This window comes from Gopherus evgoodei, chromosome 2 (genome assembly GCF_007399415.2).
Source record: "Gopherus evgoodei ecotype Sinaloan lineage chromosome 2, rGopEvg1_v1.p, whole genome shotgun sequence".
NCBI classification, from domain to species: domain Eukaryota; kingdom Metazoa; phylum Chordata; order Testudines; family Testudinidae; genus Gopherus; species Gopherus evgoodei.
Window position 1 is genome coordinate 160,827,059 of NC_044323.1, and position 18,854 is coordinate 160,845,912.

At 39.2% G+C, this 18,854-nt stretch overlaps 1 protein-coding gene across 4 annotated transcripts in view; it reads left to right on the forward strand.

Annotated features, from left to right (window-relative positions):
- UNC5D (unc-5 netrin receptor D) overlaps positions 1 to 18,854 on the forward strand; it is a 321,538-nt gene that overhangs the window by 276,567 nt on the left and 26,117 nt on the right. For all 4 annotated transcript variants that reach the window (XM_030552139.1, XM_030552140.1, XM_030552141.1 and 1 more), the window contains one exon: positions 2,938 to 3,022. In XM_030552139.1, the coding sequence (XP_030407999.1) occupies positions 2,938 to 3,022 (85 nt within the window). The remainder of the gene's footprint in view (positions 1 to 2,937; positions 3,023 to 18,854) is intronic.

An 18,854-nucleotide genomic window follows, 5' to 3' on the forward strand; every position in this document is an offset into this window, starting at 1 on the left:
GTTAAGAAAGTCGTGCATGCATTTGTTGTGCAAAAAAATACTAAATAGCGAACTCAGAACAGGTTGTTCTGTTGTCAGATCAAATAAAAGGCTGTCAGGTAGCAGGTGTTCCCCCCTCTCCTCACTCCCCAAATCAAAACCAATTGCTGGAGTCATGTCAAAAATATCAACTTTTTCTAGGCCCTAGAGCGTCAAGATATTAGACAATCTACCTTTTTTACTTCATAACTTGGAGCTCCCTTTTTGATGGCACAGATATTCAGCTGCATTCAGTCACTGTGTTCTGATTCCTGTGCTTTTTCTTCTGGGTTGAAAGATGGTAGCGGATCTTTGACTGAGGTGAAGCTGTGATAATTTGTGTGAGTAAGCTCAGACTCAATTTTCAGCTCTGTCCGAGTGACGCTAGACTTCAAGTTTATGAATGTCAGACTACTGTTGTGCACATCCAACAGTGCGGTCCTGCTCTTTCAATTTCTTCCTATCCTGTGGGAAGGGTGTGTGTGTGTTTTTGTTTGTTTGTTTCACCAGAACTCACTGTTGTCCAAAGGGGTTCACCCTGAAAAGAGGCAGGCATTTTTAAATGCTTCATAACTGGGAAATTTCAAAGCACAGAAGGCACCTAACCTCTATCCACTTTCACTGGGAATTAGCTGCCTTAACTGTACTTTGTGCCTTTGAAAATCTACCCCTTTAAACATTTGTGGATTTTCTCAGCATCTCAAAAGAGCTAACTTCTCTCTATCCCATTGTAATGGAGGAAAATGGTTGCCCTGAAGTTAGCCCTAACTATCAAAGCGTGTGCCTATAACAATACAGGAAGAGCATTACCTAGGGGATTATCATAAATACGGTGTCTAACCAGTGTAATGATGGCCATGCCTCTCTAGTATTGATATTAAAACCTAGTTAATAATGAATCTATTGTCAGGAGGCTCCAAGCAGGGTTTTTAATGTGCCTCATTCTTAGCACAAGTGAAAGAGACTAATGATAACCAGCATGTTACTGAATAATGTTCATAAATTGGAAGCACAAATAACTTATTTTATAATGAGTCTTGGGCTGCATGACTGTACAGCAGCTCTCAGGCTTACAGGAGCACAGCTCATGCTGCATGGGTAATGTTATTAGAAGGATGCCATCTCTCCATTGAAATTATAGTCAACAAGTTGTATGCTTTTCTACTCTAGCATTGGTTCTTCTGATGAAAGAGAGGGTGAGAGCTTCATTATTTGAGGAGGAGGAAGAAACCCTGAGGTTTTATTTTTGCAAAGGACTTTTTTGGTTGTGCGTAGCCAGTTCATTTCTTATCATAAACAAGAAGATGCATTAAAGAGAAGAACTGTGCTCTGTGGGCTCTTATCTGTTAGCTGATGTAAAAGATTTACTTCAAAGCAATTGCTACAGAGAAAGGAAAGATCAGGAACTCCACATGAACTGTGGGGCTGGGTTAGGGTGAACGGCCTTGGCTTTGCATTGGACTGTATACACCTAGGAAAAAGCTACTGAGGATTTTGAATTTGGATTCTTTCTTTTTAAGCTAAATAGCTATATCATCTGACCGTACAGAATAAGAATCAAGTCAATGCCAGAAGTACATTCCGTAGGGGACTAGATGACTCTGAGACCTTTTAATGGGATACAGAGTCTTTCACTTTTGTGTGGCTGGAATTGCATTCAGACCTAGTTCAGAAGTGACTGAAAGTTATTTGAATCTGATGGCTGGGTTAAATAAGGTAGTGGTTTTATTATGTCCCCACTCGGAATGGGTTTGAGACCACCCTCCCAGCTGGAATTAAACAGAACCTTTGCTGGCAGCCTCAGCAAAGAGGCTAAGGACTGAATGAGCCCATCAGACTGCAGTCCTCTCGTTTCCGTAAAGGAGTCCCTCCTGTGCAGGTGGCATCGATGGCAGAGTGGGTGAGAAATCTTTCTATACCTAGGGATGAAGAGAGGAGTTTAGTCATCAAGATTACGCATCCTACATCAGTGGTTCTCAAACTTTTTTTTTTTTTTTCATGGACCACTTGAAAATTGCTGAGGGTCTTGGTGGACCACTTAATGATCTATCCAAATGTTGTTTATACCATTATCTAATTATTGTAAAGCGCTTTGGACAAAAGTGCTATATTTAAAAAAAAAAACCTTAATAATAATTAACATTTTTTGTTCTACAAATAAAAGTGCACAACTAATGTTTTAATATCAGTAATCTTACCTTTCTAATGCGAGGGATGTGCCCTCTCTCCCCTGCCGCAGCAGCCCCTGAGCCTCTTTCTCTGGCTATCACAGCCCTGCACGTCCCATATCTCCCCTCCCCCTTTCTCACCCCACTGCCCTCTCCCGCCTATCCCTATTCCCCCCAAGGCCACCACCTCATCTGACATGTGCATCTTCTCCAGAGTCAAGGCACCTAATTAGTGGAGCCACTCCTACACGACTCCACTAATTAGGTAGGTGGCCCTTCATTCTCTCTTGTGCAGTCGCCCAAGCACACACCTTAGAGGGAACAATCCCTGGACCACTTGAATGGAGCTCGCGGACCACTGATGGTCCACGGACCACAGTTTGAAAGAGCAGACTTTGAGGTATTTTTGCACCAGTGAATGATGTAGGACAGAGGTTCTCAAAAACTCATATGATGGCAGGGTGCCTGCCCCACTTTTGTATAAAGCCCAGCCCAGTGAGAATCTGATACTGATAGGGGCCTTTGGGAAATACTGTAGTACATACTGACACATCTTATTAAAATGATTTGTTTATTTCCTTAATTTGATAATGGCCCACACTGTACTACTATTTTCAAACAAGCTTTTTGCTAGGGTATTATACATTTCAAGGGGTTATAATTCAGAAGGTTTTCCTTTATGTCCTAAGTGTTTCCAGAAGCTTTGGATTTGGGAGGTCCAACAATAACCTCTAAACTTGTTCTGTTGTAGGAGTCAGTTTGCTGATACCACATGGAGCTATCCCTGAAGAGAGTTCATGGGAAATCTACCTTACCCTCAGTCAAGGGGAGTCCAGGTGAGAAACCAATAAAAATCACATGGCAATACCGCCCCCTAGAAAAGCATAATCCCAGAAAATACTTTTCTGACAGACATCATACCAATTATTGGATTACATGGGCCTCATTCCACCCTCTTTTGCCTTGGTATAACTATTGACTTGACAGGAATTACTGGGGTAAGCAATAGCACAGCCAGGCGCTTTGTTTGCTACCGCTCTGAAAACACATTCAGATATGAGAACTCTGCTGAAGGACTGGATAACTCAGGGGAACAGGGTCTCTAGTAAGGAATCTTGCACTTCTAGGTTATCAGTCTGACTCTTCCCATTGCTGGTGAATAATTGTCACCACCCTAGGGACATTCAGTTGACCTATGGGAAATGAATAAATGGATTCTCAGTGCATAGACAGTCCAGTTCCTAACTTATAGATAACTCTGTTCTGAAGTCACTATCAGAGTCTGTTCTCTTGTTGGCTGGCTGTGACGACAGACTGTCACATTGTCCCAGCAAGAATTGAGTGGACCATGGAAACTGAACTGCCCTTTGACCATTAGAAGTGTGGTCCTTGTATGTTGTATTTGGCAAGATGGTGAAGAGGGTGTTTAAAGTGATTGCAATGGTGCTGGATTGAAAGCCTGGAAGAAAGAACTCCTTTATTTATTCACAAAACAGAAATAATGCAGGGCAAAGGCACTTCAAAGAGTTAGAAACAGAAGGAAAAGGGAAGTTGTTATTAAGCTTTTGGTAAGTTCAGACAGCTGTTTTTTGTGCTGCCATTATTTCTGCCACATAAAATGTACCTAGCTACTCTTTTGGACCTTTTCATAAACGAGGTGGTCATTAGTCATGGGTAGGAGGTCTGAATTCTGCTATCACCTATGTCAGGAGTAACTATATTGTAACCAGTGGAGTTACTCCAGATCTACATTAGTGTGAAAGTAGAATTTGACCAAGAGTCTCTTACCTCAGATTAAGTTTTCCCCCCATTCTTTTTATTATGAAGGAAAACAGCCAGAGAAACAGATGGTTCTAACAGATTTTTGATAGTTGTTCCCATAAAAGGATTTTCTGTTTCCCAGTGGTTTTAACTTTTCACACAACATGGATTATAAAGAATCAAAGTGCTCTACCAATCGGTTGTTTTTCAGAGCCCAATGGATTTTGCTGATGTGCAGTGCTAAGTTTGGCACAAGTTATTTTCTAGGTTCTGCTAAGTTCTGTCTGAAAATTTTGTAACTCTACTGTCTCCTGATGTTTGAGAACAAAGTAAAATTTTACTTAATTGAGAAGTAGGGCTAGCACTCTACCCACTTCACACCTGCCTCCTCTCACATCCTTATACTAGCATTGTGACAATATGCTACATTTGTGACCTAAGTGTGCTCACTTCAGTTACTAGATTCTAAAAATGAAGGATTGTCCTGTAATTAGTGACAATAGAGCCCAAATTTCTTTTACCTCAAATGCAAAATTGTGAAACAGAATAAACATCACCTAGAAACTCAAAACTGAGTTCCTGACACAGACCTGATTTATTCTAAGTCAAATAATCTTACTACTGCATTATTTTTCTTGCGTAGTTCTTTTTGGGTCCTTGTCCCTCAGCTGAGTCTCATCAGGGTAGTTCTTGTGGGGATATCTGTGACTTGAAGGGGCTTGGCAGACCTTAGGAACTGCACTAGTCTCACAGTGCTTTGAGAACCTGGGATGAACCATGCAAACATTCATTAGTTAAAGCTTCTTAGTAAGGCAGACGAGTTTACATGCATTCAGCAGATGGGCAAATTGTGATGGAAAGATGAGACCAAAAATTTTCAAGTGTCTACTAATTTGAGGTGCCCAACTTGAGAAATGTAGGATATGTGGGTGCTCAGAACCTCTAAATATCAGGATGGAGGTGTTTTAGATTGGGTACCCAGAATGAAAGCACTTTTGAAAACTTGTTCCGAAAATATCTTGCCTGAAATCATAATGGTGGAAGAGAGACGGAGCTAAAAAACATCCACACCCATCCCTGACTCTAAGTTACTCTCCAATCATTAGACAATACTCAGAGCCTTCTGGACTTTTAACAATGCTAAGTGTTATCTAACTGCTAGCCACTTCCTGCCTTTAGTGCCACCACTGTTGCACCTGAGTTATTTTCCTTTCCACGTATTCCCATTTGAGTGTATTTGATATGCACATGAGAAACTGGCATGTTAGTGGGTTGTTTTTTTCCCCTTTTACTGTACATATTGACTTAAGTTATATTTACCCGAGAAGCTAGAGCACCTCTGTCACTTAATTTCCCCAGTGATGTATGTACTCAAGAGAGTTTGTCACAAGAATTCTGGTTAATATATACTACGGAGGTGTATTTTTCTAAATTAATCTTAACATTAATTAATGATAAAATCAAGATTGCTTACAGATAAAAATCAGTAAGCCCAGGACACTTAAAATCTTAAATTCGCCTTTTGTTCCTATTACTAAGCCGCAACATGCATCATTTAAAGGTTTGTTTGCCCTTCTGCTGAGTACAATTTGCCTTTTTCTCTTACTGTTTACACTGAGATTCTTTATCTTGTGATCCTGACAAATCTCTGGCTAAGCAGTGTCAGCCTAGTACTTGGATGTGAGATCTCTAAGGTACTGTTGGCAGTTTAGGTTTTTATACCTGCTCAAGTCACCTAGGCATCACTTTGCTCTCTGAATTAGTGTCGAAACAACGCCCTGATATGTTGCTAGAGCACAACTGGTTAATTCCATATGGTTAATTCCATACAGTAGCTTGATGCTGTTTATACTTCATCATGTAATTTTCTGACTTGTTTTCATATTTTATCATCTGTTCCATCACCATTAAGTGCAAATTCTGTTTTTTCAGTCTGTTACCAAGACCTGTTCTGAAACCCAAGTCCCCTTCAATCTTTGCCTGAGGACTCCAACAAATTTCTCTGCTTTAGCTCAGTAGGTGCGAGGATTGGATTTATTAGTCTTTCCATCACTACCACTGGCTACAAGATGCAGTGGGACATTCCAAACAACATTCTTACAGTGTAATTAAATAAGCTCCCACTTATTGCATGTTTCTTTAGCTTCCTTCAATTGTGCTTTCATAATTTACATTCCAAACTGAGCTGAACAGACAAGTTGCATTAATAATTTTGGTGATGAATTTCAAGCTCTTTTGGGGGGAGAGGTTGGCGGGGGAGATGCACCCTCTGCATAGAGGGGCCAGAAGCAGGCTTATGTAACTCTCAAGCTCTATTTTTAACTTTGGCCAGTCTTGGACCACTGTTCAATTCCTAGAGGTTTGTCCCTGTGAAGCATTAGTGGAGATGGAGAAAGCTCTTATGTCCAAGGAAAGGAGCACTTAGTCCCAGATTCCTAAACAAAGTCATTCTTCTCTTTGCGTGCGGTGATAAACAGTTTATATTGAATACAGGTACAGGAAAAGTGGACAATATTTCAAAAAAGAAGTGATGTAAAAAAAGAAAACTATTGCATATAAATATTTGGTTACAGTAGCTTAGATAACTAAATAATTGCAGGTGTTTTTTCTTTAAAAACTAAGAGGAAGAGCAGTCTGTGGATTTTAAAGTCCAGGGATATTTTCCAAAAGTTATTGTGAAACCCTTTTCTGCTTTTCTCCGATTTCTGAACTCCTTTGTGAGAACTTTTATATTCCATCCCCATCTGCTGCCATAGTATTTTGATCATTTTCAGTGAAAGATTAAGATATGTGAAGGAAAGGAGGGAAAAAAGCAGCTGTTTCATCTGCAAGGATTATGCAGAAGTGAATTAAAATGGGTTAATTAAATACAAGTAGCAAATTTTGCCTGCTGTTTTATTTTTGTGGGCAGAAACAGGGGTGGTGAGAACCAGACCAGAAAATTACTATAGGGAGGTGGGTTTTTTTGTTTTTTTTTAATACACTCCTATAAAATGAAACAAATGCAAACACTGATTTATTTTTCCATTATAATACAGGCAATGTTTCCTTTTCAAATAACGGAGATTTCATTGATACAGCCATCTTTGCTTTGCTGGAATAAAACAGACTTGTTTAGCAGCAGCAGCATCCTGTGCTGATATGCAGGAAACCTGGTTGCCTTTTGTTGCTCCTGGGTTTCTTTTTCCCATGGCAGAAAAAGCTGCAATCTCTGCAGGGTGATACTGAGTTGCAGTTCTATGTCACTTTACTGGGCATATTCATTAAGCAGCCACCTCTCGAGTGAAGGGCATCAGCCATGTGGACAGCTCACTGTACAGCAGTGGATGAAAGGTTAAATTAACGGTTCAAGTTAAGAATGTTTGTTCCCTTTTCCTTACAAAAGTTCTGCTCTGTGTAGTCATTTATGATTCAATAGCAGTTCTAGTAAAGTTTCATCCAAAAGACTGTCCACCCTGCCTGGTTTTAAGATATCACAGTCTAATTTGTTGTCTATGTTAAGTGGATAGAATCATAGAATATCAGGGTTGGAAGGGACCTCAGGAGGTCATCTAGTCCAACCCCCTGCTCAAAGCAGGACCAAACCCCAGACAAATTTTTTACCCCAGTTCCCTTAATGGCCCCCAGAACAGATGTATCTACGTCTTAAGAATCAAGGGCTGCGTTGACCCTGGAATATATGGTTCCAGGAAGCCATCTGGCCCAGGGATCATGTCATCTTATGCATTGATTAAGGCAGGTTGTTCAGTATATTGGACTAGTCATTACTATCACCTCCTTCTTTCAAACCCTGTGAAGAGAAGGCAGACATCAAAACACATTCTGAATTAAGCCCAGGTCTTTCCCCCTGCTCTGTTTGCATTGTTATCATTTCAAAAACCAAACCATAATTTTTGTCCCAACATCTGTACAATATAGCAGTTCCTACCACAAATCATCTTTGTTGGCTGTGAATTGGTGTCATCCAATCCTCTGGAATGTGGGTCTTATGCTAAATCTAGAAGAAGAAGAAATCCATGTCTTAATGTTCCAGAGTCTTGAAGCACAGCACTCCTGGCCAGATCAGCCGTGGAACCAGTGATCTCTCTAAGAGGAGTCCAAGCCAAAGGTCTCATGATCATAACTATGTTGTCTGTCACGTAGAGCCTCAAGAATGGGGCTGGCTGCTGGGGCTTTATAACGGATGCATTGAAAGGCTCCCTGAGAGGAAAGAAATAGGCAAGCTTGCTCTCAAAACACCATACTGCCTTTGATGCTGGCAAAATACATTGGATATTGATTTCTCAGAAAGTAACAAAAACCCTGTTGATTCAGGCCCTAACAAGAATTAGAGTGAAACATCTCTTGCCTCCTTGCTTAATTCTCTCTCTCTAAACCTGCTTAAGCTGCTAGAACTGAGCAGGAGCCATATTGTGTTTTAAAAAAAAAAAAAAAAAAAGCCAGCAATCTGGTGGCTTGCTCCCTGAACATCACTGGAGTTACCCACACACCGCCGGGAACTGTGGCTGGTTGGAATTAGTGCAGCTCGGAATATGTTATTTGCCTGACAGTGCTGGGGATTCTTCCCACTACTGTTGTCTCCTAGTGAAATAAATTAATAGGCACATAGAGACAGAGATGACACAGAAAATCTGGATTCAATTCCAGCTCTGTCACCAATTCTTTTTTATGGCCTTGAACAAGTCATTTAGTTGTCCCATGCCTCCGTTTCTCATTTGTAATATAGGCTACATCTACACCTAGGTGACTGGCATGAGGGTGTGAGCATCCTCATTGCAAAGCCATGTCTGCATAAGTATGTCCTCACTGCTTCTCTCCTGAGTATGACTGGGACACAGCCAATGGTTCTTTGTGCTGAGACACTTTAGGATTCTTTCCCAGTCAATTGTGTCAATTGCTGGGGGAACTGTGGAAAGGGCACTAGAGGACTATTAGCACCTGAGTGATTTTTCACTACATTGCTGGTGGGTTCCAGCCTAAGTTACAGTGAAGCCTGGGCTTTAAAAAAACCCTCCCTCTGGGCTTAAGGGACCTCCAAACCTGGCTCAGAGGTTTTGCTGTGTAGATGGCAGGGAGGAGGGGGAGTTATGATTAAAATCTAGGTAAGAGCCCAGTTTAACTGTACTGTGTAGACATACCTTTGGAAATAATGTATCCTTTCTCCTATTCTTTGTCTGTCTTGTCCATTTAGACTTTAAGCTCTTTGGGGCAGGGACTGCCTCCTACTGGGCTCCTAACAGAATAGGAGTCCAGTTAGGGTTGCCAACTGTGACTGACGCTATTCTGGGAGATGATATTTTTTTTCTCCAACATGATGTAATATCATTTTCTTAAAATATCCTATTAAAATCTCGTGGATTGCTTTAAATATTCACCAGATCAATGCTGATTCCGGGAGACTCCAGGCCAACCCTAGGTCCAATCTTGGGTGGCACCTCTTGGTACTACTGCAATACAAATAATAAATTAACTGCATTCAGAAGCAAAAGACTGATCAATATAGGCTACTTGTTTTTACCGTACAAATAGTTTGCACTCACTTAAAGGAGAAATAATAGATCTATTAGGAGCAGCATACATTTCCTTTACTATTATTACTATTTATACTATTACTAATTAATACTATTATATTACTATAATCCTTTACTATTTTGGAAATAGCCAATGATGTGCCAGAGTCCTCATCAGCAGTGATGTTTCAGGATTGGAAGTGAATCTGTAGGACTGGAAAGCCAGATGTAGTGGAGTTGTCTGGATCATAAGGAATAACAGGATTTCTTAGCAGACAATGAAATTTGGCAGTGCTGTGAGTATTTTGGCAAGAGACTGATTGAAATCCTATTCTCCATTGAACACCCCCCACCCCAAAAAAGAATAATAAAAACCTAGGTCCTGGATTTCCAAGTGGGTTTTGACCACTTTATGTGATAGGGTCACTCTCACTGAAGGGTTTACATGACAACTTCTAGGCCCCCCCTCTCTCTCTCTCAAAAAAAAAAAAAGCAAGATGAGCATGTTAGGTCACAAAATGCTAAACAGTACTTCATTAGTAGTGACAGCAGCTCCACACATCAGAGCACAGTAATAATTTAAGAACCCTTAATCAGCTATAAGATTTTGACTAGAAATTGTACTCGCATTCACAGCAGCTGATTCCTGAACCCCACACACTCTTCACAGCTGTTCATGCAGAGGGACTGGAGGGAGAGGCGACTTTGTGTGGTCCTCTTGTCTCTCATATACTAAAGTTCCAAAACAACCTGTTGCCAACCGCAAGCCCGGAGAGATTTAAAAGAAAAATAAATAAAAATTGCATGCTGGAATTAAATTAGTTTGTTGGGGAGGGGAGGAGAGAGAAGTTTGCCAGCTGTATCTCCTCCAGCGCTGCACATTCAATAGTCAATGCGATATCTTATTGGGGTTCAGAAAGAACAGGACGACTACTATAATAAAAACACTCAAAGCACTAATGGTTTTTGCGTAGCCTTGACAATTTGACATTCACACTTTTGTTTCTTGGGGAAGAACCACAATGCTGTGAGTAAAAACAATTAAAAGGGAGTGGAGAGAGAGAATAAAAACTGAAAGTAATGAATACAGTTATTCAGCTCTGTTGAGGGATTGAGTGTGACGTGCCATGCCAAATCAATCCACTCATTCACCAACACGAACATCCTACCTTCAGAAGTGACAATACCTGACATGCATGGGGGAAAAAATTGCTATACCTCTCCATTTCTGTGACTTAATGAATACATGTAAAGTACTATGAGATGCTCAGAGGGAAGGTTCTATCTAAGTGCAAAATATTGTTAGCTTACAGTTACCCTGATTAGCGTAATAGAAAGTTATCCAACACAGAATATAGGCCAAATACAAACAATAGGGCTAACCCAATTACTACGGGCAGAATCTGCCCCCAAGTGTTCAAATCTTGTCTGGTCACAATTTTCTTAGGGTGTTTTTTTTTTTTTTTTTGGTCCCCCTGACACTCCACAGTACAAATTGCTATAATTTTAACAGTGTATTTTAATACCACATTGCTTGTAATATGAAAGTGATGAGAATAGCCCAAATGAGTCTTAATTAAAGATGCAGCTGAAAAGATAACAATGGCTTGTGTTCGCTAAGAGGTTTGAATAACATGAACCTTCCTTCACTAAGGGGAAAACCACTGGTTCACGCATCCAACTGGATTTTGAAAAGGGGCTCCACATAGTGTAATTATGCCTTATTTGTGTGTGTCCTTTCTTTTATTGCCAGTTCTTCTGGAAGAAATAGCAAGTCCTATTAAGGTGATTTATCATAAACATCATTTCCATTCCAGTTAATTGCAGCATAGTTAAAGTAGTAAATGTAAGAACTTATCACCTGTTGAACCAGAACTCTGTGCTTCAAAAGACTGCTGAGTGACAATGGACACAGTAACTACTGCATTATCTTAGTTGTAGCAAATATAAAATGGTGCTCATTTCCCCAAATGAGGTGACTGGTTGCACACTGAAAACGGGGCACATAAATGAATACCATTGTGTGTGCTCAGATTAGAGACAGATGTATCACATACAAATGTAAGGAAGAAATAGGATCATTCACTGCACAGTACTAGAGTTTTGAGACATTCCTTTCCTAGCAGGGCAGTGGAATTGTGTTTAAATGTTCATAGAATTCTCCAAACAAAGCAGGAAAAGTTTGGCAGGAGTAATAGAATTCTAAGGCACAGGGTTGTCTGTGCACAAGTCTAGTGGCCCATACCTGAATTGCTCGCCTCTCTCGAACAATGCTAAGTCTGACTCTAAAGACATTTGGAGGAAAAAATGTATGTAAGGTCTCAGTATCCCAACATAAGTGCATTTGTCTGTGTTAGGTTCTAGTATAGTTTCCATTACCATATTATCTGAGTATATCTGGCCTGTATCACTTAAAATAAAATATCCTGTACAGGTCGGGTCAGCTCCTTAGCTTGTGAACTCAAAGCTGGGGCCACTGTTTCTTAAATGTTTGGAAAATTATTAGCAAGTTGTGGGTGCTACCGTAAGTAGTAATATTGTTTAATTTACACTTTTTCCAACACGTAAAATGTATTTAACTATTAGTGCTAAAGCTGCACTGTTTCTAGAAACACCACCCATATACATGTTTATAGATATCCCAGACTGTCACAGGTTGGAGTAGAATGAATTAAAATGAGGTCAGAGTATATGGAAGTAGAGGTGGAAAGGAGCTGATTGAAAAGATTAGAAGAAGAAAAGTGGAGGAGGGAAAATTCCAGGATTCAAGGTTCTATTTGCCTATTTCTCTCTCTGACATTCTGGTTTGATTGCATTCCAACAGAAGTGTGATGATTCCATGATAATCAAATGCAGTAAGCCACACTGCATGAAAAACTGAATATATTTCAGATATTCATTGAATTGTTACTTCCTAACCTCTATATAAGGTATGGACACTGCTTTACACTGTGTATGTGAACTGGTCATTTAAAAGTTGATTTGCACATAGTTTGTAAAAGTCTAATTTGTTAAATCAATCAATTCTTCACAAATGTGTGAGAAGACAGATTAATTCAGGTTTACATATAATATGTAACTTATGCAATATTTCTGTTGACTTGTGTTAATGTAGAACTTGATACTAAAAACTGGGCAAAATTCCTCACCCCCACCATATTTATTGCCCCCAAAACAATAAATCATTACATTCTGTTGTAAAGGGGATGGTGCATGACTGCATATTGCATATATTTTGCTGTTTGTTGCACTTGTCAAAATATTCATTTTTAAATAGATTTTTTAAAATAATTCATTTACTTTCTTTTTTCCCCCAAACCAGTTCTGGTGTTTATATTTAACAGCTTGAGGCAAAAAAAAAAAAAAAAAAAAAAAAAAAAAAGCACATTTATGAGTCTGAAGTAACATGAAAGTTAGTATTTCTGTCACCCAGAGACTGAATTACCATGGGAAATCTAGATTCAAGGCACAGATATTGAGCCTCCATGTACAGAGCTAGAGCTCTTTGGCTTCCTTTCTCTAGGCACTATGATTCATTCAGAGACAAGATGCCGTTAGCTCTGTTACCTTTATATGTCACATTGATTGGTGGTCTGTTTTTAGCCAGTAACAATAAAATAACAAAACACTAGTCGTCAAGTGTAATCCCTCTCCTCCTCTTCTCCGCTCACATACCTTGCATCCAACCACACTGAGTTAAAGCAAAGAGCCTGCTAGAGTTTGAGTGTGTCACATCTTTAGCACCACTCCGATCTTTCTGGTTTCAGTGCCTTTGCAATATGTAAGGGGAGAACAACATCTGGCCTGTAGCCCCTGATGATGATGATCTACCTTCCCTCTATAAGATACGTGAGCAGCCACTTCTACAGCCAACATAAATAATGCTTTTAATCGGCACCAATTCTTCTCTTGGAAGTTAGATCCTCTCCATAACATTCTCACACTGACTTCAGGCCTAGAAGCCAAAGTCCATTTCAGGATCCAGATCTCCCAGCTATGTAGCTTGGAGATTGTATTAGTTTTTGTAATAGGAAATCTTAAAACTGTTCCCCCCACTCTGTGGGTAATTCAAAACATGGCAGCATCAGGTTCAGTGAGAGCACTAGGATGTCCGTCACAAGGGATGGGCCACAAACAAGGAGGCAGAATACTGTGAATGATTTGGCTGATTGTCCCAGCATTCACACCGGTGAGTACAATGTAGGTAGCCTTGAAAGAATTAGATTTTTCAATAAATGTCAGTTAACGTTGATTTCACCAAACTCACAGTGACGAAAAAATATTTCCCTCGATAATAATCATAATGTACAGATAGGCAAAGTAAAACAAGTTACTTTAGTTTGTAATAGTGTTTGATATAGAAGTAACTTTTCATATCACAAAGTAGGTCTCCTTATAACAGTTCAAACAAACTGCCAACATCACATGCCAAAATATGCAATGTCAATTACGGTTAAAACATTGTCTGACCACCCCATAATTTCTCACAATTGTGAAAATTTAAAGAGATAAAAATAAAAAATTCTTAACATATAATTTGGTGCCACTGTGAAAATTACATCAATAAAAATGAAAATATACTTAAAATAAACACTCACTGAAATGATAAAAAAATAGAAATGAATGTCTGCCAAGTGCAAATGTAGCCACTGAGGAAGGCATGCTGGTAAAATAAAATTAAAGGCCAGATCCTCAGCTGTGCTTAATGTCTTTTTCAGGTTGTTAAGAATGTGATAATCACACACCATTGGCTTATATATGTAGAGTTATTGCAGGGCCTGGAAGAGCAGTGACAAAAACTACTGTTACATTTCTCTCTGGGATATCTATGGTTGCTTCCTCTGTAGGTGGAATCTGGGAATCCACCTTCTCCTAGGAGTCATCTTTTCCTTCATCTGTGTTTCTTAGCCCACGTCCAGACTAACCCGTGGCATCGGCGGGTTAAAATCGATTGCTCGGGGATCGATATATCGCGTCTAGTCTGGACGCGATGTATCGATCCCCGAGCGCGCTTACATCGATTCCGGAACTCCATCAACCCGAACGGAGTTCCGGAATAGACATGGAGAGCTGTGGACATCAATGCCGTGCTGTCTGGACGGGTGAGTACCTCAATTTTAGAAATTCGACTTCAGCTACGTTATTCACGTAGCTGAAGTTGCGTATCTAAAATCGATTTTAATACCCTAGTCTGGACGTGGCCTTAGAGACAACTTCTGCCTCATTTCTGATCTACCTGCTTGTGTGTCTGTTCCATTAGAACATGGCGTTCCATATCAAGACAGTATGTAGCATATTAAAATTACCTCTATACTGCTGATAGGCATGGTGTTCCAAAAGATGGGCTAGAAAGGTGATCATACCAGCATTAATCTATCCTACCCCTAAGTTAGAATAAGAGCAAAATATTATGCTGCAGTTATGTACCACAGCATAGAAAGAGAACCACAGATTTCTTTGTTTATGAATTAATATGAGCAATGAAACACATTGTGCAATGTTTGAAGACTCAGGAAATGTTGTACAGTGTAATGGTTGGCGCCAGGCATTGTGAATGTGTACTCCAAAGTTCTCTCTTGCTCTACCACAGACTTGCACTGTGACTTTGGGCAAGATAATTAAGCCACAATTCATCATTTGCCTCCACCATGCATAGTTGTGCAAATTGGGTGGTAAGACGCTACCAGGTGAAAATAGTAGTACAGTGAACTAACTTTTAATCATTGCCTGGAACCCAGTGTTGTCATTTACACCAATGTCTCTATTTTTGATGCCCAATTTGAAACACTTTTTTGCTTGTTTTCCAGAGGCGCTGAGCTCTGAATGACTTTATTTGGAGTTCTGGGTGTACAGTGTCCCTGGAAAATCGGGTCCAAAGTGTCAATATTGGGAAATCAAAAACTGAACCACCCAAAATCTGAGGCCACCTGTTTCAATTTGAGTTTTAACCTCTCTGTGCCTTCTGTAAAATGGGAAGGAATAACATTTGCCTCATAAGGACTTTGTGAAGCGGCATTCAATGTTCACAAGGTATTTGATTTCTTATGACACCTATCATATGAAGATTACATCATATTAATTTGAAATAGATTTTAAAAAGGAACTACTAGGGCAAAGAAATATACTTGCTTTTTTTATTTTTATTTTTTTTTGAGTTTCACAGAATTGAGGCAAGCCTTGGTTTATTTTGTGGGGATTTATAAAATTAAAAAATGGTTCCATTTTCAGCAAAAAATATTCCTTTATTTTAGAAAGGAAATGATGTTTTTCAAATTTTGAAATTTTTGTTTGATGATCAATTTGATCTTAAAACATGGAAATTCCAAATTTGTAATTGAGATTTCCACACATACACCCCCAATAAACCCCACAACCAAAAATCCACCATTTCCTCTGAACTGTGCAAAAGGCAGAATATTGTAGAATAAAATAGCCATTTTTTTCATGTAGTTTCACAGAGAATAATTTCCTATTTCTCCACAGCTCCCTTGCCTATTGTTTTATTTACTGGAAACCAGTGAAGCTCTTGATTTTGATGGATTTGGCGGGATTAGATCTGGTTACTGATTTGTTTATTATGCACCCAAGGGAATTTTCAATACCTGCATCTTATGTTTCTCTTCCCTGCCTTGCTTAATAAATAGCCCTGAACTGCATCAGGTTCCTAATACCTTGTTAGTTGTTATAGAAATGACTCCTTCTATTTGCAGTATCAGAGGGGTAGCCATGTTAGTCTGGATCTGTAAAAGCAGCAAAGAATCCTGTGGCATCTTATAGACTAACAGACGTTTTGGAGCATGAGCTTTTGTGGGTGAATACCCACTTCGTCAGATGCATGTCATAATGGGCATGCATCTGACGAAGTGGGTATTCACCCACGAAAGCTCATGCTCCAAAACATCTGTTAGTCTATAAGGTGCCACAGAAGTCCTTGCTGCTTCTATTTGCAGTAAGTGTGAAAGTTCATCTAATTAGTTGATTTCAGTTCATTTGGCATTAAAAAATTCCAGAATTCCCATGTGTTTGTACAATATGTGCAACAGGAGGAATGATTCTCTGAAAGCAATTAAATTGCTTGTTACAGACGAGCTTGTCATTGGTCATTCACACACATCCCTACTATTACTCAGTCAGCAATTACACTGAGCCACAGTGACCGTGGAAGGCTGCCAGTGACCATTATTGAGGCTATTCTATTTCAGTGATTGTAGCTCACTGTTTATTTCTTCGTAGGGAGTTTTAGGCCACAAGTGTGTTATCCAAGTCCATTTCACATCATCCTCCAGCCAGCCAGACAGACGTCTTCCTTTCTTTTTGTGAGAGTGTTTTGTTTTCTTCTTGACACTTCAAAAACTTGACTTATTGGGAATCATCACCAGTAGCATGACTAAAACTCTCAATCCACAGCCCCTGAGAGTAAATGTAGTGTAATTTGCAGTTTAACCTATATTTTGTTCCCACAATGGGAGATGAATTATCCAACTTCGTGCTGGAGATAACTTTGGCAAACTCCTTCTTTTCTCTCCCTCCCCCCACCTGTATTTTGTGCATTTGTCAGCAGCATCCATTTGGCATAGGAGGCAAGAGTTGAAGGATGTGTGCCTGTTGTGAGTGAGATAGGATGGAGATGCACCTACCAGGTTAAATAACTAGGGTTTAACTCATTCTCTGGAAATATGCTATTGTTATCACTTCCAGCAGCAGCATCGAAATGGAGATATGGAGATAAAATGCACCAGTCATTCCCGAGTTACAGTAGAGAAGGGAGTAATAATTGAACTGACTCAAAATAAATAAATAGCAGGTTTTTCTTGAAAGTTTCTAATAATTCCAAGACCATTTCTATGAATCTGTAAAAAACTCAGTGCACCCTTTATGAAAGTTGTTTACGAATGACGTTTTGTGCTGTAGAGAGAGGTTTCTTCATAGTACTCTTAGGTTTAGTTCTTTATCTCTGTTTAAATAAATTGAGATATTTGAAAGTAAATAACTACTTTCTTTCAGACATTAAAAGCAATAAAGAAAGCATTTGAAAAATTAAATCCGATGTGATTGGTGAAGGGTAGCATTCCTTGCTGGTTGATTTCATTTATTCATTTTGCTAGTAGTGAATTATTTATGAACCATTCATGACCCTTGAAAAAATGTGGTAGTCACAAGCATAATTGAAGTACTTTGGATGAATACATTCTGAGACTCTGGGTTGTTGCTGAATCATCCATTTGGAATACTTGCTATGACCTTAATCCAGCAAAACCCTTAAGCATATGCTTATTTTTAAATTCAGTGGGACTACCGATATATGGAACATTAAGCTTGTGCTTAAATGCTTTACTGAAGCTGGGCCTATTTGTGTTGTGTTTATTGGTTATCAAAGCCACGTGGTGGTGGTGAGTTTGTGCTCCCCGATTGGATGACAGACTTTATACAGGGGAGAATGGCAGACATACCAAATTATGCACTTCTTGCTTGAGTTTTTAGATAAACAAATGTAACGATTTCTCAACTCGTTCATGAATCCCCCAATTAATATTTTGACTCCTGTAACAGCATAGCAGATTCAGCCTATTTATTTGTGAATATATTTGTATGCCCAGTTTTTTTCATTTAAGCCTTGATCCTTCAAACACTTGAGCACATATCTAAGTTTATTCATGTGAGTAGTCTAATTGACATTACTTAGCCTGTCAAATCTTTGGGGGCAGGGACTATCCTTTTGTTCTGTGTTTGTCCAGTGCCCAGGGCTTCTGTCTGCTACAATGATATAAATAATAAAAATGATGAGTAAGGTTATGCACATGATGCCAATTCTTTCCTGTCTTATGTCTGTGCAATGTCACTGTCTTCAATTCTATGGGCAGATTTTGGCCAGCAGTTATGATAACATTAGTAATAAAAACCCAAGCCAGAAGGTTGAGACATGGACCCAAAATATAGTCCTCAGATAAAATAAAGACAGGGTGTAACATTTTAAATGATGCCACTTTTGTCTAAAAATTGAATCAGACCCTTTCTATCAATTCCATTTCATTGTTTTGCATATGTGTTTACAATACAGAAAGTGAGGGAAAATTGATTTGTGTAGGTCTGAATGCATGAGCAGAGAAAGAGATTCATATCAGATACTGTATATTTATAACTTAATGTCTGCTATCTCTCTATTACCTATTTTGTTCTATCAGCAGAATATAAATATGTTCTCAAACCAGGAAAATCATACTCAGTCTGGGAAAATTTATGAGAGGCTGTATTTTTACACCATAATTTGTTTTATCTCTACTACTATGAAAATATTGTTGATGACAAGAAAAGAATTAGATGGTGATATTGCCAGCTGGTGCATGAAATAGGCCTTACTTACACAGAGTAATATTAACATTGTATATGATTTATTCAA